Here is a 27,646-nt window from a genome sequence, read left to right on the forward strand (position 1 = left end):
ACCCCCGTTGGTGCGTTGCGTGCGACGGATAAACAGCGGGGAAAATGCATAACTAAATACTGTAAAGGGCTCCTATAAAGGGAACAGGGGTACTGACAGGTCTAAGATGAAGCCCCTGATGTTACAAGTTCTTTAAAATGACCCTTAAAAGCGCGCACCTGAATTAAAGCGCGAGGCAGCACGCCCACCAATGCGCCACTGATTCTATGTTGTTAAAAATAAAATAGCATGAAACACAGCTACTAACTCTCCTATTGACTTTAACTGGCACACGTTGCTACCGATGTGAGGACATTAAACGTAGTGATTCACGTTTTGAATGGTGAACGGTGATAAAAGCACCTGCTCCGAGGGAAAGGCGGGGGGAGAGGAGCAAGCGCTGAGGCCCAGAAATACGGTGCATGTAGTTAAAAAATGCAGAATTAATAAAAATGAAACGTATAAACAGACCAAGTGGCGTTTTAAACTGCATCTGGTTAGCAGAACTGTTTTATGATCCAGCGTGCAGCCATGACCGGTTCTGAATGAACCGGTCATCTGGCAGCAGCTCTCCCCCCGCCCCCTCCGCTCCTGTGTACGCGGTACAGGACCTTACCGGCTCACTTTCACCACTGTTAAGACTAAAATTATTCATAACTATGATCACTCTTCCTGCTGCTCTGTTAAAAAGAACTGCAGCAGGAATTACTGATGGCCACAAGTTGTGAAAGAAGCCGAAACAGCTCAGCAGAAGGCGGAGTTTTGTCGTCCGCAGCCCAGAGGGACTTTGTGATTTTTATGCGTGAGAATTTCCATGTTTGCGAGTGAAATGTCATGTGTTGCGTGGGAGCGTGTGAAGTCAGTGAAATGCGTGTGTCACACGGTCAATGCGTGAGAGTTGAGAGCTATGAACACAATTTCCGTGCGTAACACAGGAATGCTCCGTAAGGCAAATCTGTAGACACGGCTGCACTGAACTCAGATCGCGTTACGCACAGCTGCAAGTGCAGATTGCTCTGTTTGTTCTCGTGATCATCAAATATAATAATGGCACAAAAGAAGGAAATTACTGTTTGGGAAGCTTTGGAGGAAATTTGGCAGACCAGTGACGGAGAAGTCGAAGAATCTTCAGACATCATCTTGGATTTTAATGTGGAAAAAGATGAGGAAATGCTTCTGAGAGACCTGGTTCATGAGTAAGTTAAAATGTAACACTGTATAATGCTGATCTAGTAATCAAACACATTTTGCAACACATTTTACTCAGAGCTAGGAGGATGTCACAGGACCACCTGGAACACAGCAGACCCTGCCCCTTGCCATACAGTTATGAATCAGATGTGTCATAGCTGTGTAAGAATTATTTTCCTATGAATATTATAAGTTAGTATCAGACACAATTTCATTTTTAGTGTGGTTTTTAGATAAAATTAATTCTTCAACATATATTTTACTGGTTCTATAACGACCATGGTAAAGAAGATGGGTTGTATCATCCATCTTCCAGGCAATTACAGTCAGGCTTAAGACCTGGGAAGCACAAGGTTCCATCTTCCCCAAAACAAAGGAGCAGCTCAAAAATGGAGCATCTACAAAAATATGGAAAAAAACTTCAAAGCAGGTTAATCAGGCTACACCTCAACCTGATGACAGAGGGGTCATGTGACACAGTCCAAGTAACCCTGACACTGAGCGACTTGTACCTACATTTACGTTTTTGTACATTTGAAAAGAATTTGGAGACAAAATTATACAATTCATCTCACTTTCTATTTATTCTATTTTATTATGTTTGGACTGAACCAAGGTGTTTAAGGATTCTAACAAAACCTCCGGTATAGTATCCAATTGGCACTATCAGAAGGCAAATAGGAGGAGTCAGTTAACTGATGCTTTTTGACATAGTTTAAAATCAGAATGAGGTGCTGTTCGCTACTCATTACTGAAGATGAAGACTCAGGACAGTGCAGATCTCTGCTATCCACATCTCTACAATAACTCCTGCAAAAAGCCTTCTTCTCCTTGGACTGAATTTGTTCTTGTTCGGATCATACTGTCCTTAATCTCTCTGATCACTGTTGCTTTAAACCTGCTTGTCATCATCTCAGTCTCCCACTTCAGGCAGAGATTTTATTAGAGTTACCTTTCTTCTTAAAGATAGCTAATCAAGCCTGTTAAAATGTATTTCATGATGAATAATTTTGTTTCTGGTAGCAATAAACTGATAATATATTTTTAAGTGAAAGGTTAAATGTCAAACAAAGAGAGCTTGTTTTAGAGAAAAAAATGTTAATTCTTTGTTGGTTTAATTATGTTTTTCTCTCCCACCCAGGCAGCTCCACACACCTACTAACATCCTCCTCCTCTCTCTGGCTGTGTCAGATTTGCTCGTGGGGTTCATACCAATGCCAGGGGAAATCTACCAAAGCACAAGCTGCTGGTTTCTTGGTGATAATATTTGTTTTATATATAATTACTTGTGCTTCATCATCACCACTGCCTCAGTAGGGGATATGGTGCTCATATCAATTGATCGTTATGTGGCTATTTGTGACCCTCTGCATTACCAAACTAGAGTCACTGAGAGAAGAGTCAAAATCTGTGTCTGTCTGTGTTGGCTCTGGTCGGTTCTCTATGGCATTTTATTTATAAAAGATGATCTGATTCAGGCAGGAAAGAATAACTCTTGCTACGGAGAATGTGTGACTGCTGTTGACTTAATTTCAGGAACCATTGGTCTTGTTTTATACTTTATTGCTCCTGTTATCACCATCATAGTCCTTTACATGAGAGTATTTGTGGTGGCTGTGTCTCAGGCTCGTGCCATGCGCTCTCAGGTCACAGCCGTTAAACTGCAGTTTTCAGTTACAACAACAGCAAACAAATCTGAGCTGAAAGCAGCCAGGACTCTTGGTGTTCTTGTGTCTCTGTTTTTAATAACGTTCTGCCCATCTTACTGTGTCTACCTTGCAGGGGTTGAATCATTCAGTGATTCCTCTGTGTTTGCAGTGGATTTTCTGTTCTACTTTAACTCCTGTTTAAACCCTATGATTTATGCCCTATTCTACCCTTGGTTTAGAAAAACTGCAAAAATCATAGTCACCCTACAAATATTGAAGTCTGGCTCCTGTAAAACCATAATACAGTAAATAAAATATAATGTAAAAAAAAAAAAATTTCACAAGATAGTATCAAAAATGTATTGTATTTTTCAGTGTTCAAAACCTCTTAGATTACCAAATGTTTTGATGTTATGATATTTTTCCCACTTCATAATCTGAAATGAGGAAATTCTTCTTGTGAGAAATCATGCAGTGGTTGATTTCTTGGTATTAGTTCCCCTTTTAACTTGCTTAATCTTGCATCTATGGGGAAATTCTAGTAGCATAGTCACTGGTCCTAAACAGAAGTTATAGATTTTCCTGAAGAGTAGATAATAATAACAGGAATCAGCTTATTGTGGGCTATTTAAAGTATTTTCATAGTGTGCACCATGTATTCTAGCTTCTATTAATTTACCAGCTGACATTTGTAATGCTCTTGTTTCTTAAATATTGTTTATTTCCTTGTTTTATAAGATTTTAAATATAATCATTTTGAATTTGTTTAATATATATAACATATATAGTTAATTTGGAGGGATATTAGAATTATAAAATAATATTGAATACAAGCATCTAATAAGTACTTTGATTTTGAAACATATTATGAATGAAAACAAGCACCATGAGCAAGATATGTGTGATAGACATCCTAAGCCTTAGTGTTAAATCTGAAAGTGAGACCATGTCCATATTAATAATATATCATTAAATCATTAAATGATTGGAGAATGTATGATTTAAAAGTTGTCTCATAATCATAATTTTTCAGAAACATCCATTCAAAAGGACATACAGTGCCTTACAAATTTACCACCGTTGTTAAACATATCCACACTTTACAATAAAACTACAAACCACATGTATTTTATTGGATTGTTTTGAGGTGGACCAAAACAAAATTAACTAGAAACGTTCAACTTCTGAAGAAGTTGAAGAAGGCGCCCGCCTGGTGGTGCGCGTAACCATCAAAGGCAAAGCTTCAGAGTTCCTTGGTCGTAGGCTTTTTATCACTTGGGGATTTTAAATCAAATCTTCTGAGTGTGAAAAGGATTTGTCTCCATGAAAACCAGCCGACAGGAGAAGGTCTGCATCGAAGCAGCATGGAAAATTGGTGTTATTAAAACATGATTAAATACTTCAGTGTAGCAAGAAAAAATCAAATATGTGAATAAAAATGTTAAAGGCATTACAAACTACTAAAGGAAGTACAAACTCTGTGAAGCAGAAGTTGGTGAGACCTTCCTAGAGCTACTTCCAGTTAGCAACATGCTAAGCGTTAGCTGCTAACATGGTTGTGTCCAGTATCACCGGGTGATTGTACTCTGTTAGTTTGGTCCAAATCCTGTACTGGGAAGTTCCTCAAAAAGGGTGCCAATACTTAATGTCACCAAAGCTCACCAAAGGCCATGTGTCAGATCGGCCTCCTTTAGCAACTAAGCCTCACCAAATATGGGCCCAGAACTCAACATTTGACAAAAATGGTGTGTAGTGCCATTTCCCACAGGTGAGTGGTGCTGTATTGGCCGGGGGGTAGTTCTTGCTGTTGCAATTTTTTCATCATTCATTCATTTATATCAGTTGTTCAAATTATTTATTTGTTACTTGTAAAAAAAAAAAAATATTGGATACCCCCCAGCGGGTTGCGAACCTGCGACCTTTGGTGCACCAGCCCAACACCTAAACCACTGTACCGAAAAAAAGTGCCATGCTGAGCTCTGCATTTTTGTGAGGTCAACTGTGTCTAGGAAGTGGTTTTTGGTTAATTTTGTCATCACGGTAACTTTAAATGGCGTCAAGTACAAATAGCACACTTCGCGGCGTCAATACGCACGTTTTGATATATAGTTTGTGGGGGTACAGCCTACGGTTCGGGCTGTATTAACGGTGACGGAAGATTAAAAAACAATAATAATAAAGAAACCCTTATTAGGTGCATAACATAAGGCCTCCGCCATGCATTTTCAATGCATAGGCGGGCGCCTAATTATTGGGCACTGGGAGGCAGAATGAAAATGACAGATGACTTTCAAACCTTTCTTCGAATAAAAATCTGAACTTGTGATAGACATGTTATTTATCAAACAGACAAAAGACCTTCTTCCTGCAGAAGAGGAAAAACTAGCTGAAAAACATTGAAATCAAAGAAGAACCAATTTGAACATGAAAAGACAAAAGCTTAAAGTACTTCTTGATTCTGAGATCATACAGGTTGCTATATATTAGAAAGTTAAAGTAATTTGTTGACAAGCGTTGATCTGTTGACATTGCAACAAGTTACTTCCTGGTTGAACGAGCCGAATGTTTTGATACCAAAATTGTTGAAATCGGTTAAAGTATGCGGGAGTAGTTAGACACCCATGGACAGTGTTGGGGGGTAATGGGCCTTTCAGATAGGAAGCGATTTGCGCTGCGCTGGCCGCGGGGTTCAGCGCATTTGCGCTGCGCCAGCTGGGTTGCCGGGTCTAGTCATTTGTTTGTTGTTCCAGCTTTTGGTCAGCAGCAAATATTTATCTGACCCGTGCTAAGAAGCAAGCGCTAGCACTAGCCCTGCTAGTTCGAAGAAAAAGAGCAGCAAGGAAGAAGAGGCTGTGGGTGCACGAAACCCTCAGGTCCAGAGAGCAGCTTGGGGAGTTCCGGCTTGTGAAAGAGCTCCGTTTTGACAGCGACCGGTTCCAGGTCTACTTTCGGCTCAGTATGGAGCAGTTTGAGAGTTTGCTGGGGAGAGTCGGACCAAGGATCTCAAGGATCCATACAAATTACCAGGAGCCAATTTTTTCTAGGGAGCGTCTGGCAATTTGTCTGAGGTAGGTGATTTACATTAAAATAATATGTAATAAAATAAATCTAGGCTACTTTTCTTTCTCCCGCCCACACATCAGGGTTTTTTTCAGCCTGCACTCTGTAAATGGAATTTAACTTGTATTAATTACTATTAGCTCATTGATTTCTTTATAGGCTGTTTATAAAATATCCTTCGACTGATTAGGCTACATGGAAGCTGTATTTCAAATTAGCTTTATTGGAGGTGGTTGAAAGTTGTGCAGTTTAATTTTTATTGAGCATTATGATGTTATTCATTTCAGATACCTTGCAACTGGGGACTCCTACACCACCATCGCTTCTAGCTACAGAATGGGCATCTCCACTGTGGCAGACATTGTGCCAGATGTGTCCAAGGCCATTTGGGACAGCCTGGTGGATGAATTTCTGCCTGTACCAAAGGTTGCTGATTGGCATGAGATTGTTCTGGGCCTCCAAGAGAGGTGGAACTTCCCCAACTGTGTGGGAGCAATAGATGGGAAACATTTGGTAATCCAGGCACCACATGATTTAGGTTCCCAGTATTTCAACTACAAGGGAACATACTCTGTTGTACTTCCGGCAGTTGTGGATGCAAGGTATCTTTTTAGGGTGGTGGATGTTGGAGCTTTTGGCCAGAACAGTGAAGGAGGGACCCTTGCTGCTTCCACCTTTGGAGAAGCCCTGCGAGAAGAGAAGCTGCATCTCCCAGAAGATGCTCCCCTTCCAGGCGCCAATCACCTGGGGCCCATGCCTCATGTCTTTGTGGGAGATGAGGCTTTCCCCCTAAGGTAACTTATATTAATTATACATTATGCTCTACAGTATATATAGAGTGGAATAATTTGCCTCTGAACAGAAATAATCTCTGGTTTTCAATTCACATGCAGCATCACATTTGTATAAAATTGCCTTTTAATTGTCTGATTACTTGTTCTGTAGCATTATGTTAAATATTAAAGTTTTTCATTATTGGGTATTGAATTGTAGCTTGTATCTCTGGTTAAATGTGTTTTTTTCTTATTTTATCACAAGGAGGAATGTGCTGAGGCCATATCCTGGAAGAAACCTCTCCCAACCAAAGAGGATGTTCAACTACCGCCTATCAAGAGCGAGACGAGTAGTTGAGAATGCCTTTGGGATTCTTGCTGCACAGTGGAGAATCTACCACCGGGTGATTGGAGTGAGCCCTGAAAATGTGGATGCTGTTGTGAAAGCTACAGTGGCCCTTCACAACTTCCAGAGGTGGAACTCCACAGCTGAAAATCCTGTCCCACTGGAAGAACGTGACATCCCTGCACTTTAACAAACAAGGAGAGCGGGCGCCAACAACGCCACCCAAGAGGCTGTGGCTGTCCGGGAAGCATTCAACAGTTACTTCTCCTCCACCGTTGGTGAAGTGCCCTGGCAATACAACGTAGCCTGACGTGCCCACCTCTCACCTGTCAACCCTCTGCTACTCTTCCTCATCATAAAACAAAGGCTCTTTTAAGAGCCACTCACTTATTCTTTAAAGGGCTGATTTCCATAAAAATATTTATTCCAGCATTCTTTGTGTGTATACACATACCTGGCCAATAAAACCGTGATTCAATCTTTCTGCTAGATGTGTACTTTACAAATAACCATAAATAGTAAATTAAATGTGATATGTACGTTTCCTGTCTTAAAACTTTAACAGACATAGTGCAGTGATTGACTTTCTTTTAGTTTACATTACCTGTTATAGTCATTATTTTCATTATCTTCATACAATTCTCCTAATTGAAATATATATAGGTAAGAACTAATCTGACGTCCTTAAGAACATATTCATTACATTCATTACCATATTAATATTACTTTATTTGCAATGTCTTGGAACACAAATGCAGAGCTTATACACTAAGCAAGAATTCATCATAACATGAATCAAAACTCAATGAATTAAGTAAACTACTTAAGTATTAGAACAAGGACTGAATGACTGTTTTTCTTAGGAAAACTCAGCCCTGTGAAAAGCGGTCATGATTTCTATTTTAATTTCACTCCTCTTTTCACGTGAAAGGTTTCTGAGACGTGGTGCTAGACTTAAAAGAAAGAGCTCCTCCTCATCTGCAGACTGGTTAAGCACATTCATCACCTGACTCTCAAACTCATCCTTCTGTTCCTGCCTTTTTTTGGTTTTGCTTGATCCCTGTGGAGCCTGATCCCTGTGGAGCCAGGGGTGCCCGTTGGATGTAAGACGCTGCAGGGGCATGGGAGGCTGCTGAAGTTGCAGGGGCATGAGATGCGGCTGAAGCTGCCGGGGCATGGTAGGCTACAGCTGAAGCTGCAGGGGCATAGGAAGCTGAGGTAGATGGGTGCTCCTGGGACACATCAATAGCTACTGGGTCAGGCAGGGTCTCAGAAGATTCATCAGTGGCCAGAGATGCAGGGGTAGACGGGGAGCTGTGAGATACTTCGGTCAGGTAAAGGGTAAAGGTTTCAGGTGGTGGTGACTGAGCAACCAGGAGTGCTGAAGTAACGTGGGGAACAGAGGACCTCTCTTCTAGAGATGGGGACATATTGGAGGAAGTGGCCCTCTCTCTGACATGAGGCTCCAGGAAGCTCATAATGGAGAAATACTTCCATGTGGTCTTGTGTTCTGCCCCTGCACCACTCTTCTTCTCTCTCATGGTTTTCTTTCCTTAATATATCTGTCCCTGAGATTTTTCCATCGCCTTTTACACTCACCCTCTAAATAATAGGAGAAAATGTGTTAATCATAGTACATGAAAGCTATAATTTAGTCCTACTTCAATTAAGAAAATAGATGTAGAGCTATTGAGGGAGAACACATAACACTAAGATTTACATATTGCCTACCTACCTACCAACAAGCCACCTGACTTAAAACACACCTGACACGCCTACTTGGTTGGAAATGTGTTTCCATGCTACTGCTTTCCTCCCGATGTCCCTGTACAGTCGCAAACTTGTGTCATATAGTTCGGGGAATTCAGACACACACAGTATAAGCTTTTCCTCCATTTTGCTTCCTGGTCTTTCCAGCCGATGGCCCGGTTTCTATTGGCCACGCTGCATTCGTCACGGCACGCCGTGGTCAAAGTTCAACTATGTTGAACTTTGACCTGGCCTGCGCGCGAGCTCGCGAAGCGGTGCGCTGCGCTGTGCTTGCGCTTTGCTCCAATCAGCGATAAACCGCCCTGGCGCGGCGCAAGCCATTGAAAAAAAATGGGTTTCACAGCGCAGCAGTGTGGTCGTCGCAGCCTGTCTGAAAGGCCCATAACGAGTTATAAGAAACGCGTTAGAGTACTCTAATTAGTTTTTTTCAGTAACGAGTAATCTAACGCGTTAGTTTTGCAAATTCAGTAATCAGTAACTCCGTTATTTTCCAAAATAGGCACTCGTTACTCCGTTACTTTAAGAATGTCCCTCGATAAGGAAAGTGAAGTCCCTGCTTTTCTGCATTTAGTCAGATGCGGCTGCTTGCGTCTGTACCCTGCTCTTTGCCTCTGTGTGTGTGTGTGTGTGTGTGTGTGTGCGCGCGCACCTGTGTGTGTAAGCTACTTGTGTTTGTACCCCGGCAAGATCACCGAGAAGACAGCGTTTGATTCTTGGAGGTAAGCACATTATTTTGAGTTAAACAGCGAAAAGGACAAGAACATGGGTCCGGCAACACCGATGCGTCGGCGCATGAGTTGAGCTCGTAGAGCAGAACCTGTGTCTATGCGCGTATGCGCTACGTGACCGATACAGGAACTGTTTCGAACTGACTGACGCGCCAAACTGTTTATGTTCCTTCTAAACTGTGCGCGTGTGCATTCGCGCACAGCATCTGGATTCAGCGCGCACAGCAAAGCTATGCTGCACAGTTGTTTCAGAAAAAACGGCTGATCTACACTGAGTAGAAAGCTGCAACTCCGAGCAGCTCTTCCTCCCTTTGTCATTCTCAGCCAGGCCCGTATTAAGACAATGTGGTGCCCCTGGGCACTATACCTCAAAGCCCCCCCCCCCTTACCCGTGCTGTCCTCCGGTCAAAAACATCAGACATAATCAAGGGGATTTCTTTACTAATTACAAACTTACACAACTACATGTAGGCATATGAGCAGTGAGAAATATTCAAATATCTCATTTTAAAATGTTGAAATAAAAAAATCTTGATTTATTTATCATTTATTATTATTGTGACATCAGTGTTCACAAAACGAATAATGCATGGTCTTTCAACAATTTCAAGTAAATAATATAACAATTTATGTAAATTATATTTTTAAAGCATGTGTCATGTGGTGCCCCCCCCCCCCCCCCCCCATGGTTGGTGCCCCTGGGCACTGGCCCACTGAGCCTTATGGATAATCCGGCCCTGTTCTCAGCATGTCCGTTTTCAGAACAGATGATATTAGTCAGGTAACTAAATTGATCGTGAGCATGAAAAAAAATCCCGATCACTGGGACGCAAATAACGTGATTCCCCATGGCAATGACAGGAAATAAGTTTGGAATTGCACATGTCCTGCGAGTAGAATTAGAAATATTTAAAGAAGGCATATGGACAATATTAAACCATGAGAAACAATGCTGTTGCTGTTGAAAACCGCAAGAGAAAATTGTTGAAAAAGTCAATGCATGCGCGATATGAAAGTTATGTGATGGGGAATTAAAGCTGCTTTCACCACATTTCACTGTTCAACACAAAAGGGGGAGTGTGTGTGTATGTGTGTGTGAAATGACATGGCAGCTAAAAATTTGTAAAAAAATAAATAAAAAAGCCAGAAACGAAAAAGTAACGCAATAGTTACTTTTACTGGTAACTAGTTACTTTTATAGTTGAATAACTCAGTTAGTAACTCAGTTACTTTTTGGGAGAAGTAACTAGTAACTATAACTAATTACTTTTTCAAAGTAACTTGCCCAACACTGCCCATGGAATAATAAAGGAAAACAGGAAAACAATAAGCCTTGTATACAAATACAACTGCAAGGATAAAGGTTAATGGATACCTGTCTGACAGCTTCATATTACAAAGGGGAAATAGACAGGACAGTTCATTGTCTCCACTACTGTTTGCATTATATTTAGAGCCATTTGCCCAATCTATAATTCAATTCAATTCAATTTTATTTATATAGCGCCAATTCATGAAACATGTCATCTCAAGGCACTTTACAAAGTCAAGTTCAATCATATTATACAGATTGGGTCAGATTATACAGATTGGTCAAAAATGTTCCTATATAAAGGAAACCAGTTGATTGCATCAAAGTCCCGACAAGCAGCCTTCACTCCTGGAGAAGCGTAGAGCCACAGGGAGAGTCGTCTGCATTGTACATGGCTTTGCTGCAATACCTCATACTGAGGAAGCATGAAGTAAGAATAATAATAAGAGTAATAAGAAAAAACTAAAATATTAAAAAGGTATTCCTATCAAAGGAAACAAACATAAGCTTGCTTGTGTCATGATTGGTCTTCAACGAATTTAGAAACACACACACGGAGCTAAAATGAGAGTTTATTGAAAGTTAGAGGGAGTGGTGGATGATGAAACCAGAGGGGTAGGACTGAACTGGAACAGGGGTGTAGTTGAGAGCAGGAGCTGACGGCCCGGAGAGAGAGAGTTCTGGCTGAAGCTGAGTGGAGACAGGGACTTACAAGCGGGACCAACAGCACGGCAGAAAGGGTTCTTGCAGGTCAGAGCCACAACAGGATTAGCAGCCAGGCTGGATGAATAATTGCGAGCCAGAACAGCATGATTAACAGAACAGCAGGGTGAATACTTATAGGCCAGAACCACAGCGGGATTAGTACTTGTAGGCCAGAACCACTGCAGGATTAGGAGCCAGGCTGGATGAGTACTTGTAGGCCAGAACCACAGCAGGATTAGGAGCCAGGCAGGATGAGTACTTGTAGGCCAGAACCACAGCAGGATTAGCAGCCAGGCAAGGTGAATACTTGTAGGCCAGAACCACAGCAGGATTAGCAGCCAGGCAGGGTGAATACTTGTAGGCCAGAACCACAGCAGGATTAGCAGCAAGGCAGGATGAATACTTGCAGGTCAGAGTCTCAACAGGATAGTAGCTCCTCCTGAGGTTCAGAAGGGAGACAGGTTAGATCCAGCAGCAGGTAGAAACTAACAAGTAGTGATGTTACGTGATGTGCCGAGGCTTCGAGGCGTGTGTCGAGTAATGGAGGGGGCGATTCCATAAAGCGCGTATCGAGGCTTGCTTCATTTAGGGGAGGAGCCGAAAACGATGACGTCCGAAGCCTCGCTGCCCGGCTGTACCACGTGACTGCTTCAGGAAGTGGCTCAGATTTTGCCAGATGACCGGTTCATTCAGAACCAGTCATGGCTGCACACTGGATCATAAAACAGTTCTGCTAACCAGATGCAGTTTAAAACACCACTTGGTCTGTTTATAAGTTTTGTTTTTATTAATTCTGCATTTTTTAACTACATGCACCGTATTTCTGTGCCTCAGTGCTTGCTCCCCCCCTCCTTCCCCTCGGAGCAGGTGCTTTTATCACCGTTCACCATTCAAAACATGAATCACTACGTTTAATGTCCTCACATCGGTAGCAACGTGTGCCAGTTAAAGTCAATAGGAGAGTTACTAGCTGTGTTTCACGCTCTTTTGTTTTTAACAACATAGAATCAGTGGCGCTTCGGTGTACTGCTGCCTCGCGCTTTAATTAAGGTGCGCACTTTTAAGGGTCATTTTTTTTTTTCCCAGTGTCCTGTCTAGCAATGTGGCAATAGGAATTGATGTCTCAATGCCAGATAGAGCTCGACAGATTTTGCTTTTACAAGTGGAGCGAACAGCTTTTGCCATAGTAAATAGCTTTATTGTGATTCCTGCAGGGAGAATTTCAAATTATATGGACATTACAATGGGACAGTAAAGGAAGAAAAAGAAGTGAGAGAGAAACAAAAAAAAGAGTAGAGGTGAAAGAAAGAAGAGATAAAAGGGAGAGAATGATAAAACCTTCTCTGTCTGCTCCATCACCTGGAAAGAGAGATGCAAAAAGAACAGCACAACCAACAGACATAAAGCAACAGACACACTAGAGTAACACCTAGATGCCATTGCATCATAAATAAATAAATAAATTATAAGATTACTGTATATAAGTGAACATTTATTACCTGGGTCCCAGCACCTGTGGGAGTTTGTGAGAGTGCACTAGTTTAGGTGAAAATTATCCAGAAGGAAATAGCTTGATAGTGGTTGTGGAGAACCAAAGGCCCGCCTTCCCCGAGCACAGAGGCAGGAGTCAGGAGACCCATAATCCCGGACTCCCAAAGGGGTCCCTAAAGCAGGGCGTCCAGGAGGGGCTGACACAGGATATCTGCAACCCCCCCTCCAAAGAAAAAGGTAGAGACGACCCCGAGGAAATCCCCCAGCTACCGCAATGCCGACGCCCCCAAGAGCCGCGGGAACGAGCCCGTGGGCTCCGCCGGCAGCTAGCCCCGCTGAAGTAGTCCCGGCCATGGGCCCTGGGGGCCAGAGGCCCCAGGGGCGTCCCACCCCCGCGACGGGGGCCCCGGCCGCCCCCCGGGGGGCCAGGCCCCGCGAAGAAGCCGCCGGGAGTGGGCCGGCGCATGCCCGGGAACCCGCCCCAAACCCGAAGCCCACCAATGCGCCAGAGGGCCAAGGCGCCTGCCAGCGCAGCGGAGGAGGGCAGAACGTGGGGGGATGGGCTCCGCACCTAGCGGAGACTTGAGATGTTCTTGGGAGAGGGAGCGGACCGGACCCATACCTGAAAAAAAAAAAAGAAAAAAAAGAAAACTCATTCACACCATCCCTCCCTTGTGCCCCACTCACCACACACAGATTTAAAAAAAAAAAAAAGACGCTGTACACACATTCCCACATAACACTCACATCCAGCACTGACCAGAGGGGGGGGGTCACCCCAAATCGACTATACGACTGCTTGTGCCCGACCCCCGGCCCCGCCCCCGGACCAGACGCCCCCCAGCCAGAGTCTCCCTCACCCCCTAAATATCTAATAAACCCCCTCCCTTCCCCACCTTAAGGGTCATTTTAAAGATCTTGTAACATCAGGGGCTTCATCTCAGACCGGTCAGTACCCCTGTTCCCTTTATAGGAGCCCTTTACAGTATTTAGTTATGCATTTTCCCCACTGTTTATCCGTTGCACGCAGCGCACCAACGGGGGTAAAAATTGCCCACTGCACCGCCGCACTGACGAGAGCAATAGAAATTTGTCTGGTCAGCGCAGCGACTGACTGAGAAACCTGTCGCTGTGAAAGGTGATAAGAATGTTATAAACTGTAACAGTCTATAAGTGCATTGAGCTGAAAGGAGGGAGACATCAGCAGCTGGATCGTGCGTAAAGACGCTGCGTGAACCTCTGTGTGCTTCAGTGTTGCTGCTGAGGGGAAATTGTTGACTATAATCCCCCCTCCCCCGCCCCCAAAATTAGCATAATCTCACTCTTAACTTTTGATCAAAGTTGAGAGGTCTGATTATTACACACCATGCCATATCACATGACACTACTATTTGGGGAATAATTACACAGAGAATACATTCAAACAATATTTTATTATACACATATGTGTATACATAATTTATGTAGACAAATGATTCCGTCCTACACCTTTTGTGAAGTCATTCCCAAGAGTCATAATAGACAAAAAAATTAATGCATCACACGTGTTAAGATACAGCTGGCTGTGATTATACACCTCGCCAGTAGGTGGTTTCGTGTGCACATGAAGCTCCAAGAAATGAACCCTTTCTCGAACCAGTTGGCTCAAGTGGTTCAATGCCTCATGAGGCTTCATCTCACTGAGGCAGGAAACAAATGGCTAGCAGGAACAAACCAGGCAGACAGGCGAGGAGTACTGAAGACGGACCAGCAGAGAAGTGAAGGTAGAGGGAGGCTTATGTAGGGAGGCTGGCAGGTGAAGTGAGCCTGTCTAATTAGTGACTGACAGGTGTGACTAACTGCAGCAGGAGTGAAGAGGAGGCTGAGTAGGAGTGGTAGGAGGAAACTGAAAACTAACCATAAATAAATCCAGAACCTAACTAAACCCAGACAAGGAGAAAGAACTGAAAAATAGTAAATAAAGCCTGATCAAAACTAAACCCTGACAGCTTGTTATGCCAATGGCATTTTAAGTTTTTAAGTCTATTAAAATGAATGTCCTGCCAAGTCTATTGTATTTAGGACTGAAGGAGTCCATGTCTAGCGCATATTGAAGAAGAGTGAACCCTGTGAAGAATGGATTGCCAGAGCTCATCTGTTAATGTAATTGCAAGGTCTTTCTCCCAATGCGACTTAATAATAGAGAGAGAAGGAGATTGTAGATCTAGCAGTATGGTATAAATCTTTTTAATCGCCCCCCTTTGATGGATGTCTATACCTATGATTTTATCCAGAGCTGTTTCTTCAGGCAGTTCAGGAAATGTGGGATATCTATTTTTCACAAAATGCCGCAGTTGTAAAAAGCGGAAAAAGTGTGTATGCGGAATATTAAACTGTTCCATGAGTTGTGTGAACGAAGCAAAAATCCCATCAATGAAAAGGTGTTTAACTTCACTGAGTCCATTTCTTTTCCAGATTTTAAAGGCAGAATCAGACATAGAGGGTGGGAATATGTGATTTGAACAGATAGGAGTTTTAATTGACATAAAATGTTGTCCTAATTTTTTCCTGCACTGCACCCAGATTCTCAGGGAATTATATAGCAGAGGATTGCATTTATAGGTACAAACCTCTAATGGGAGAGCAGAGGTCAACAAAGCAGGTAAACTAGTCTGACCACAATAAGACGACTCAATTTGAAGCCAAGACGGGGTTTCTGTAGAAAAGTCACTCATCCAATATAGCATGTTTCGTATATTTGCTGCCCAGTAATAAGACTGAAAATTTGGCAAAGCTAAACCGCCCATAGGTCTAGGTCTCTGCATAAAATCTTTACGAATTCTGGGGGATTTGCTATTCCAAATAAAAGCTGAAACGTGTTTATCTAGTGTCACAAAGATTCCTTTGGGATGTAACATGGAATACACTGAAATAAATAAAGGAACTTGGGCAGTACGTTCATTTTTATAGAGTTGACACGGCCCATTAACGATAGTGGCAGATCACTCCACCGCCGAAAATCTAGTTTAGTATGTTCAAGAAGTGGTATAAATTTTTTTTTAAAGAGATCTTTATATTTGCGAGTAACTTTGACCCCCAAGTAGGTCACGTAATCCGATTTAACTTTAAAAGGGAACTTTACAAATGAAATATTCCTGGCTTTAGAGTTTATACTAAATAGTTCACTTTTATGTAAATTTAATTTATAACCTGAGATAGTGCCGAGTATGGTAAGAGCATGGGGAAGAGAGCTCAGAGGATCTGAAATATACAGCAGGAGGTCATCAGCATATAAAGATAATTTGTGCTCCTGATCAGCTCTGTAGATGCCCTTAACCTTATCTTCTGCTCGCAGCTTAATCGCCAACGGTTCAATTGCTAACGCAAATAAAAGAGGGGATAAAGGGCACCCCTGTCTTGTCCCACGATGGAGTGGGAAGTAACAGGAATATAATGAATTTGTTCGAACACACGCCATAGGTGAGAAGTAAAGTACCCGAACCCAAGAGATGAATTTAGGGCCAAATCCAAATTTATTTAATATGTAAAATAAGTAGTCCCACTCCACCCGATCAAAAGCCTTTTCCGCGTCAAGTGACACGGCGACTTCAGGGGTTGCAGTTGACTCCGTGTATAATATGTTCACAAATCTACGCAAGTTAAAAAAGCCATGTCTTCCCTTTACAAATCCTGTTTGATCAGAAGAAATAATATGAGGTAAACATCGTTCTAGTCTGTGAGCCAGGATCTTAGATAATATTTTTAAATCCACATTTAACAGCGATATTGGACGATATGATGAACATTCAGTTGGATCCTTATTTGGCTTTAATAACAAAGAAATAGTGGCTTGACGAAGCGTTGGGGGGAGACATTGCCAATTGAATGATTCAACAAACACGTTTTGTAATAAAGGAGACAAACTATCTTTAAAGGTCTTGAAAAACTCAACCGGGTAACCATCTGGTCCCGGAGATTTTGCATTCTGCATTGAGCCAATTGCAAATTTAATTTCTTCTACAGTAATCTGTTCCTCCAGTTGATCCCTAAGTGTAGAGTCTAAAGTTGGGATCGTCATTTTTTTTTAAAATTCGTCAAACAAGCCAGGCATTCTTAAAGACTCTGATTTATAAAGGTTAGAGTAAAACATTTTAAAACTCTCATTTATGTCTTGTGGATCTGTAGTAATCTGTCCAGATTGGGTTTTAATTTCAGGAATTAAATGTGCAGTTTCGGATTTACGGAGCTGGTGTGCCAAAAGTCTAGTTGCTTTTTCCCCGTGCTCATACCACATACTCCTGGACTTAAGGATCACATGTTCAGACTTATCAGTAGAATTTAGATTAAACTCAGTTTGCAAGGTCAATCTTTGTTTATATAAATCCGGAGACGGAGTTATAGAGTGCTGTTTGTCTAATTGTGAAATCAGATCTGTCAATTCAGATAAACGTTTTACCTTTTGTTTTTTAATATGTGAGCTATAGGAAATAATGTGACCACGTAAAAATGCTTTCAAGCTTTCCCAAACTGTACTAAAAGCTATACCCGGTGAAATGTTTATTTTTAAGAAAAGTTCAATTTGTTCCGAAACATATTGTACAAATTCTTTATCTGACAAAAGAAGAGGATTGAGTCGCCAAGAATACACTGAACGTTTGTCTGGAAAGCTAAGTTCCAAAATAAGTGGGCTATGATCAGATATAATAATACTATCGTATCTGCAAGTTTTTGTATTAGGAAGTAGTTTTTTATCTACAAAAAAATAATCTATACGTGAATATGTTTGATGGACTGCAGAAAAAAAGGAATATTGTCGGGAATGTGGATATAGATATCTCCAAATATCTACAGCACCATAATTTTGCAGAAAAGATTGTAAAACTATTGAAGACTTCGGGAGTGAAAAGTTTTTGGTCGAAGAGTGATCTAAAACTGAGTCCATGACAGTGTTCATGTCTCCTCCAAGTATCAGTTGGTGGGTATCAGTTAGAGGAAGGGAGTGAATCAGGTTATTGAAAAATTTAGAGTCATCAAAGTTAGGGGCATATATGTTTGCTAAAATAATGGGAGTGTTAAAAAGTGACCCGGTCACAATTACGTACCGGCCATTCGAGTCAGTCATTATATCCGACATTATAAATGGAGTGTTTTTATTGACCAGAATTGCTGCGCCTCATGCTTTACCATTAAAACTAGAATGAAAAATTTGCCCAACCCAACTTCTTTTAAGTCTTGAATGGTCTATATCTTTAAGGTGCGTTTCTTGCAGAAATGCTATATGTACCTTAAGGCGGCGGAGATGAGAAAGCACCTTATTTCGTTTCACTGGATGATTCAATCCTTTTACATTCCAACTAATAAAATTAACATTGCAATCATTACTCACAGAGGTATAGTTAGTGGAACTTGACATCTACATACACGATGAGAGAAAATGGTCCAGATCACATTGATTAGTCCTGTCCATGGTGTACACTATTAGTTTGTAGTTAGCCAGCATCTGGGGTCCGTTCTTCGCACGTTGCTCAAAACATCCAAGATCAAATGAGACATCCAAGATGATTTCATCCGGCTAATCATGATCCGGCTAAATGGGTTCTTCAAACACACCTGTTGTTTATGATTAGTATGGCTGGATTGAGTTATCTGAGACAACTGCGCGTTCATGCGTTTGTCTAAAAGGGGAAATGTATCGATAGTAGAAACAATGATCAGCAACGCTGCTATTGGCTGTTCAGCATGAACAAAGAACGCCCACAGTTTTTCTCCCAAGCAGAAAAAGAGCTTTTAATGGAAGGTTATGCCGAATTTGAGTCATTAATTAAAACACCTCAAAATTTGTTAAAGCCAGGAGAGAGGGCTGGCAAAAAGCAGCAGACAAATTAATGCGTAAATACTGTCCATGGTAGATGTTTCTATCACTTTCTACAGTATGAATTTTTGCATTTTAATAATTTCATATTTACTTTGTTATTTTATATCAGAGCCTCCACGGGACCCACTAGAACATGGGGACAAGTAAAAGTGAAATACAAGAATATTCTACAAAATGGTAGCCTTTAATTATTATACTTTATTTAAAAAATGCACTTGTTATGTCAAGAGATCCAAATTTCAATGTCATTCCTTAGAGACTGGAAGTAAAGGAGATGTGCAAACTGGGAATTTTAACAAAAAAAAATCTTTATCCATAAAATTGAAAATCTTCCTTTTAAGTCATCCACTGTTTACACGGTAAAACTGTATTGCTCCGTGTCTAGATAATCCAGCCATAGTTTTTTCTAATACAATATACGGCTCGACAGGAAGCAAGCCTTTCAAAGTAAAACTAAACTTCTCAATAAAATGGCCTGAACAAATCTTCCTACTGAATATGATAAAAATAAAAAGCAAACTATCATACAAATAACTTAAATATTTTAGATTTATGGCTCCAACATCACTTTTCCTCTTTAAAAGCCACTGTTAAATTATGTGTTTGTCTGTTTATAACAGCCACCAAGAAAATCTCTCTACACTGTCGCGCTGCGCTAAAGGATCCTGTCTATTGCGCAATACGCGATTAATTCGAAAAACTCTGCAAATTATTCTTGCATCTTCCGCAACAGGTTGCTGTCGTAAAAATGGACATGGCTACGACAGACTTCCCTATCTCCTCCGCTTATACAGCAGTGATCTAATCTTGTTTACATGAAATAAGCCTGCTCTCGAGCAGGCTTAAGCTGGCGCACATGTTGCCATGACAACAAGTGCAGGATGTCTTTCGAAGAACCAAACGATCCAAGATCATGCCAAATCGTCAACAATGAAATCCTGCTAACTGAGTTAGCGACGTACGAAGAACGGACCCCTGTATAAATAATAAATGACAAAAAAGAAAACAAAAAGCACACACACAAAGCAAGAGAAGAAAAAAACAAAGACAAGTACCTAGACAAGTACCCACCCATCCTTTTACATTCAGTGTTGTCCCCAACTGACAAACACAACATCCCCAAAGCCTCTCTGCTTTCTGTAGGAACCTCTCACCATAAACTCAACCACTGTCCCAAGTAAAAAAAGGGGGAATCTAAACTATAAATCACCCATTTGCCCTGAAGCGTATTAGAGAAAGTCACATCAAACAATGTGTGTAGTTTTACTTTTAAAACAAGAACGAACTTCTATAACAACTAAAACAACATAACCTATGATGCGTTTGTTTAACATCAAATATACGCTAGTTCGGACGGCACAGTTCGTTTGGTACCCAATTTAACAACACTACTATCCACTCAGCTGCCCAGAAATACAAACAAACGTACCATCCGTATGCATCAGTCTGCAGATGCAGGAGAGTCGCTCAAAATTTTTCAAACGAATCTTGTATCCTGCTCATTCAGGACGGGGACCAAACTTGGATTCAATAAAGGTTTTCGCTGATTCAGGGGAATCAAACACTTTTGTTTCGCCATTCATGGAGATCCGAAAACGAGCAGGATAGATAAGGCCGTAGTGAACTCCGTCTTTTTCCTGTAGTAGCTTCTTTATTCTATTGAAGGCAGCCCGGCGTCTGGACAGGTCGATGCTGTAGTCGGGAAAGATAAAGATCTGCTCCCCTCGAAACTCCAACTTGCCTTTCCGTCTAGCCAGCTGTTGTATCCGCTCCTTCTCCTGGTAGTAATGGATCCGCACAATAAAGGCCCGCGGGCGTTTTCCCTTCGGAGGTACCGGTGCTACCACCCGATGAGCACTGTCCAGGAGTGGAGCCTTTTCCAGGCCGTCGGGACCTCCCAGCACGTCGAATAACAGGTCTGCGATGAATCTGGTGGGATTCCCCTGCTCCATTCCTTCAGGTATTCCCAGTATGCGAAGGTTACAACGTCTTCCCCTATTTTCCAAGTCGTCTGTTTTTGCCAATAACTTCTTATATTGGTTGCTTAGGTCCGCATAGCTGGTTTCCACAACTTCCAAGCGCTTGTCCAAATTCTCCAGGCCTTCGTCATAGTCACCCAGTTTCTTTGTGAATTCGTCAACAGCAGCTTGAATGGGTGAAACGGCTTTGGTGATTTCTTCTTTAATTTCACCTCGTAGGTTTTCGTTTTCCTCTCAAATTACTTCTTTAACAATATCGCGGAATGTAAGCAACATGGCCTGGTCTATAGCCGCTTTGCTAGCACCCTCCGGGTTATTAGCTTGCGCTCCTTTAGCAGAAGATTTAGATGGCATCTTGATCCAGAAAAGACGGAAGTATGCACAATGACGTCGACTCTCCAGTTACAACTCAGAATATCCAAGAGTTGGGCTGTTTTGGGCGATTTTTAAACTATTTTTACAAAAATGTTGGGACCTCGTGGTTTGCACGTCTACTCCATAATGCGCCCCTAGTGGTCTCCCTCAACGTCGAACTTTTTATTAAAATTACGCACTAACTCTGTAAACAGGCCACATAGGGAAGCTTAAAAGTATAATGTTCTCACCTCAAACGATCTGAAAATGTACTTTTGACTAACTACAGCAGCAGAAAAGGGAATTTTTAACTTACTGCTGTGAGCTCTGTTTGCGCTGTCTTGATTCAAGCTGCGGCCGCGGTGCATTCTGGGCAAGCGGTCAGTCTGAAGAACGCACAAGTCTGCTCTGATGCATGCTCGATAAAGAGGGTTTATATATTTTTATTTGCCTAACCACAACTGGGAAACATTTTTGCTATTAAAAAACAATGTATTTTTTTATATATTTCTGTTGTTTAATTTTTAGAATATGCAATATTGCCACAAATACAAAGATATACAAAAAGAAATCCCTGCCTCGAAAAAAAAAATAAAAAATAAAAAAGTAAGAAAAACAAAATATTTCCTACCGGAAGTAATTCTGTTCACGCACGCGCAAATGAGCTGATGGTACGGATCGTGCTACCGGTACGGATCGGGTAGTGACCACAGACATATATATGTAGACGCGTCATAGGGCGCAGGTTTCGCACGTCAACGTCACCGCCATATTGTATGTGGCAGAAAAAAGTTGAGTTCTGTTATTGTAAACGTGGATCAGAGAAGATGCCTCATTCCTGTGCTGCATGGAAATGTATTCTGGCTGATTTCACTACTTGTATCTGCCTTCTATAAACTAAGGCTGCACCATGTTGCAAAACTGGACACACTAAAGCTGCAGAGTGGTAACACAGGCTATATTATATATATATATATATATATATATATATATATATATATATATATATATATATATCGTCAGCAGATCAAGTTCATTTTCAATCCTCCTGGTTCCCCACACTTTGGAGGCTGCTGGGAGCGTAAAATTCGTTCTCTGAAGACTGCTCTTCAAGTTGTCATCGGAGCCCAGATTGTCTCAGAAGAGGTGCTGCACACCGTTCTGATTGAAATTGAGGGGATGCTTAATTCAAAACCCCTAGGTTATACCTCATCTGAGGTATCCTGACCCGGTGACCCCCAACTATCTCCTCATGGGCCGGCGGGATGCTTCGCTGCCCCAAGTCATCTACGACAGCCCAGAAATTCTTGGGCGGAGGAGATGGAGGCACAGCCAAATTCTGGCCGACCATTTCTGGCAGAACTTTTTGAAGTACTACCTGCCAGGGCTCCAAGCTCGACAGAAGTGGTAGACTGAGTCGACCAATCTACACATAGGAGATGTGGTCATGATTGTGGACAACCAGCTTCCGCGAGCCCTCTGGCCTGTGGGTAAAGTTTCTCAAGTTTTCCCTGGACCAGATACTCGGATCAGATCAGCTGAAGTGACTGTGAAAGGACGATCTTATGTTCGACCCGTGGCCAGGCTTGTTAGCCTACCTGCCCTGCCTAAGGACGATTAATCTTTCTTATACAGCCTTTTTTTGTTTTTCGTATTCACAGGTGAATACGGGGGTGGCTGTGAAAAAGGCTGCCTTACGGTTTACTGTGTAGAGCCCTTTAAGGGGTGGGGCTTAGGTACCGGAGGGTAGCATGCAGACTGAAAAGGAGAGAGAGAAAAAAGGAGCTGTAGAGTTTACCGTTCGTGGTTTGTGGGTTTCGTCAAGCTGTTGCAGTTTGTTGCTGCCTTCTTTCAATGTGTGTGCGTGAAATGCAAGTAAGTAATGTTGGGAGTCGGTGACATTGTTTGTTTAACAGAGTATTTCAGTTTGCCTTTAGTTTAAGACATGTTTTGTACACGTGCGCACTTAAGAGCTAAGTAATGCTGTTTGCTTCCTCCTGCCGTGTATTTACTTAGGAAAGATGTTTGTAACTATTAATATTGCAGTTTTCATGTGAGATATTAGTTCAGTCATTTGTGGAGGATTATTCAGACACTGATATTGTATTATTGTTGTCTTTCTAGAAAACCATACGCACTGTTACGGCAATTAGTGAATAAACTGCAAGGACAAATTAGACCAGTTGGAGTACGACTCTGCTTTCTTCGGAGTTCTAACCGGACTCACCGCAGCGATCTGAACGTTCCTACTAGCAAATAGAAACCCTAATTTTCAGTCATGTTATATTTAGGGCTGGGCAATGATTAAAATATTTAATCGCGATTAATCGCATAATTTGCCTGATTAATCATGATTAATCGCATTGTATTTACAAACTCCAAGAATTAATTCAAAAGTAGTGTAAAGAGCACTTTTATTTTAATGTTCTGCTGCCATATGAACAAAAGTGTTGTAACATTTGTAGCACTTATCAGTAACACATATTTAGTGTAAAGCTCAACTTAGACATGTAAAACAAAAAATAGCAATAATAATAAATTAAAGCTTATTGCCACTGACAGGGAATTTTCTTTATGGGGAAAAAATCTACCAAAAACAGGCAATTTCTGAGGTAACCGCAGGGAGCAGCATTACCATTTTATGTTCAATACCAAAGTTTAACTTGGCAGTGGTTACAACTAACTTGTTTCTGTCATACTCGTTGCTGGAAGAACTTTAAACTGAAATGCTTGCTAACTTGATATGCGTGCATGTTTATTTGACGTTAACACGCGGTTTTTTGTTGTTGCTTTCTCGCGTGCATATAGTGAATGGCAGGGAAAAACAGGCAAAAACACATGGATACTTTGAAACGAGAAGCGACTTCACCGACGGCGTCGATGCAGACCCCGCTCTGCTCCGCACAATACTTGTTCCGTTCGCCAACTCACCGCCTCGCCTAAGCAAATTCCTGCGGGAAACACCGTCTTCCCCATGTCAGCTTTGTTTTTTTTCCGCGTTTTCCTTTAACCAGCCAGCACCTTTCTTCTTCCTGCTTGAATCCGAGGCTGGGCTGACAGCGAGGTTATTGGCGCATTATCGCCACCTACTGTTCTGATTCAAATCCCTACACCGCAGCAACAGAACTTCACAAAATAAAAGCATGTGAGCAACATGCGTTAATGCGCGTTAAAGTAAATATCGCCGTTAATAGTCTAAAGGATTAACGCAAAATTAACGCGTTAACTTGCCCAGCCCTAGTTATATTACAACTATTGCGAAATTTGAGATAAAGGGGACAGAAAGTGGAAAAAACGGAGAATGAGGAAATGGAGCAGTAGTAGAGCTCACTATTTTCCCATTAACCTCACTAATGGTTTGATCACTGGGATATTTCTCCATTATCTATACTATTAACAGGAAAACACTGGGATTTACACCTGGGTTAACTCAAGAAAATGGTATGACATATTCCAGCTTCTTTTAAGAACGCAAATAATACAGATGTCATATAACAGCTGAAAATAAATATTTAACAAATAAATCATACAAAGATCCATCTCATGCTCTATTTCTCTCTGTATGGTCTCCCTGACTGTCAGTGGTGTAGCCTGGTTTATGCCCTGGTTTATGGCCTTCTCCCGGGGAGTACAGATTAAAAAATATTTTATAGTGTGAATGAGAGTTATTCTGAAATATCTGTGAAAACCCTGTCCTGAAAACTGCATGGTTTCACCTTGCAGATAGATATATTTTACTCAGCAAGTTGTAGCCTGTCCTTACCTGTGAAGTCTCAGTACCATCATCCACTGCTTCTGGCTTCTGCTCTCCCTGTTTCTGCTATTGTGGCAATAATGATTTCTGTGTTGGAAGCGACAGTGAACATAGGTTCTACACAGAAATTAAAGAGGGCTGTGTTTGTTCTCACCATGATTCGAAAGGTGGGGGGTACATGTCTCACTTATACCCCTTGTCCGTTCCTCTGATAGTTCTTTCCATTTAGCTTTAACTCTTTCCCTCGCTGTGAACCTCAAGCCATGTTAAATGAACCCCCTGGACTTAGACCTTACCATCATTTCCAAGCTAACCTATGAACGGGCTCCAGACTTACTTGTTTGGGATAACACAAACTTGTATGTACGCAGACATTTTAAAAAAATGCTACTTTTCCAATAATTCTGACGATCTGGTAATAAGTTAAACAACTTGTTGTCTAAACAACAAGTTAGATAACTCTGAAGTACTCATACATCTACATGTAGTTGAATGCTAACTAGCTTATTAGTTGTAGACAGAGTGAGAGGAGGGTACAGGAGGATGATTTAACTCACTTAGCATTATTTCTTGTCATGTACAGACAGAAATACAATACATATATTTGACTTGGAAAAAGTTTCTCCCTCTTGTGTTCACATCCCTCTCATCTTCTAATAATCAGCACACAAGAGTAGGTGGCATTGTTAACTGGTAAAAACAGTTTGCTTGCATTTGAAAGCTGCAAGAAATTTCACTGATTTTACTTGGATCTATAGTAACATGATCTGTTGTGGTGAGGTGTCTTAACTCCTTCATTTTGGATAACAGCATCCAAAGTTTTGTATAATGAGTTAAAAAAGTAACTTTTCACGTTGACCTTTATTAAATTACTGTTTTCCACAAACAAATAGCAGGTCCAGAAGGAACCTATTTGAGGTACTTGATGAAAACAGTTTGATGTGAACGGAATGTTAAAGATGTGTAAAAAGTCTGTTGTATGAAAGTAAATATGTTTGGAGCTAACTAAGCTGTTTTAGGATTCTAATAACAGATCTGCTAGATGATCCAAGAGTGACTGAAGGAAATAAGGAGGAGTCAGTTAGTCAACTGATCCTTCTTAACACATTTGTTTGATATCAGCAAGAGGTTCTGGTCTCTGCTAATCACTGAAGATGAAGATTCAGGACAGTGCAGACCTCTGCTACCCACACCTCTACAATAACTCCTGCAAAAAGCCTACATCTGTCTGGAGTGAAGTTGTCCTGGTTCAGATCATATTGTCAGTCATCTCTCTGATCACCGTGGCTCTCAACTTACTTGTCATCATCTCAGTCTCCCACTTCAGGCAGATAATTCATTTTATCTTTCTTTCTTTTTAAATCTGATTTATCAAGCATTTGAAACAGATGTTTCTTAATTAATTATTTGTTCCAGATGGAATTAGACTCATAATAAATTTTGGAAAGATAGACAATTTTTTCACTGTAAAAATGTATTTTCTTGGAGAAAAAGTTTAATACAATTTTTTTCCTCCCATCCAGGCAGCTCCACACACCCACTAACATCCTCCTCCTCTCTCTGGCTGTGTCAGATTTGCTCGTGGGGTTCATATCAATGCCAGGGGAAATCTACCGAAACACAAGCTGTTGGTTTCTTGGTGATAATATTTGTTTTATATATAATTACTTGTGCTTCATCATCACCGCTGCTTCAGTAGGCGATATGGTGCTCATATCAATTGATCGTTATGTGGCTATTTGTGATCCTCTGCATTACCAAACTACAGTCACAGGGAGAAGAGTCAAAGTCTGTATCTGTCTGTGTTGGCTCTGTTCAATTGTCTACAACATTTTATTTGTAAAAGATGATCTGATTCAGGTAGGAAAGAATAACTCTTGCTACGGAGAATGTGTGACTACTGTGGACATCATTGTAGGAACATTTGATCTTGTTATAACCTTTATTGCTCCAATTACCATCATCATAGTCCTATACATGAGAGTATTTGTGGTGGCTGTGTCTCAGGCTCGTGCCATGCGCACTCAGGTCACAGCCGTCAAACTGCAGCTTTCAGTTACAACAACAGCAAACAAATCTGAGCTGAAAGCAGCCAGGACTCTTGGTGTTCTTGTACTGTTTTTCCTGTTATGTTTTTGTCCATATTACTGCCTCTCTCTTGCAGGAGAAGACTTGTTCAGTAGTACTACTGTATTTGCTGTGTATTATCTGTTCTACTTTAACTCCTGTATAAACCCGATGATTTATGCCCTGTTCTATCCTTGGATCAGAAAAACTGCAAAACTTATTGTCACCTTAAAGATACTGAAGCCAGGCTCATGTGAGGCCCAAATATTGTGAAAAAATATTAGAACTTTGCAAAAAGATAAAGAAATTGTTTTCGATAATGCATATATGCTAGTACTTCATACATCCTATTGTGGGATTTTGGGCATATAATGTAAAGGGGTGGGTTTTCTGTATGTATCAGGGAAGCTTTGCGGTCCAAGAAGGATATCTGGATATTGTTTTCTAATTTCCTAATTGTGTGTGTGTGTGTGTGTGTGTGTGTGTGTGTGTGTGTGTGTGTGTGTGTGTGTGCGCATGTGTACGCGTGTGTACGTGCGTACGTGCATGCACTTGCTGCTGAGTGAGAACATAATTTGGAAAGGTAAAAATAAAAGAAAATTATATAGTGGTTTAATATAGAGTGTAATAATAT

At 41.3% G+C, this 27,646-nt stretch overlaps 3 protein-coding genes across 4 annotated transcripts; all 3 read left to right on the top strand.

Moving 5' to 3' along the window:
* Positions 1-1,927: 1,927 nt before the first annotated feature.
* Positions 1,928-3,288, top strand: LOC105922138 (trace amine-associated receptor 7e-like). The gene is made up of 2 exons (XM_012858017.3): positions 1,928-2,100; positions 2,312-3,288. The coding sequence occupies exons 1-2, from the start codon at positions 1,928-1,930 to the stop codon at positions 3,126-3,128; spliced, it is 990 nt and encodes a 329-aa protein (XP_012713471.3). The 3' UTR covers positions 3,129-3,288.
* Positions 3,289-5,075: 1,787 nt separating this feature from the next.
* LOC118563683 (protein ALP1-like) lies at positions 5,076-7,431 on the top strand. 2 transcript variants are annotated; one of them, XM_036138904.1, is made up of 3 exons: positions 5,076-5,887; positions 6,167-6,673; positions 6,918-7,431. In XM_036138904.1, the coding sequence occupies exons 1-3, from the start codon at positions 5,778-5,780 to the stop codon at positions 7,186-7,188; spliced, it is 888 nt and encodes a 295-aa protein (XP_035994797.1). In that variant the 5' UTR covers positions 5,076-5,777; the 3' UTR covers positions 7,189-7,431. The 2 variants fall into 2 exon arrangements, with proteins under 2 accessions (XP_035994797.1, XP_035994798.1); XM_036138905.1 differs by having other exon boundaries at positions 6,167-6,641.
* An 18,668-nt stretch (positions 7,432-26,099) lies between these two features.
* Positions 26,100-27,285, top strand: LOC118563681 (trace amine-associated receptor 13c-like). Its single transcript, XM_036138898.1, has 2 exons — positions 26,100-26,272; positions 26,469-27,285. Exons 1-2 carry the CDS (start codon positions 26,100-26,102, stop codon positions 27,283-27,285), a joined length of 990 nt encoding a protein of 329 aa, XP_035994791.1.
* The last annotated feature ends 361 nt before the right edge of the window (positions 27,286-27,646 follow it).

This window comes from Fundulus heteroclitus, chromosome 7 (assembly GCF_011125445.2).
Source record: "Fundulus heteroclitus isolate FHET01 chromosome 7, MU-UCD_Fhet_4.1, whole genome shotgun sequence".
Classification (NCBI taxonomy): Eukaryota; Metazoa; Chordata; class Actinopteri; order Cyprinodontiformes; family Fundulidae; genus Fundulus; species Fundulus heteroclitus.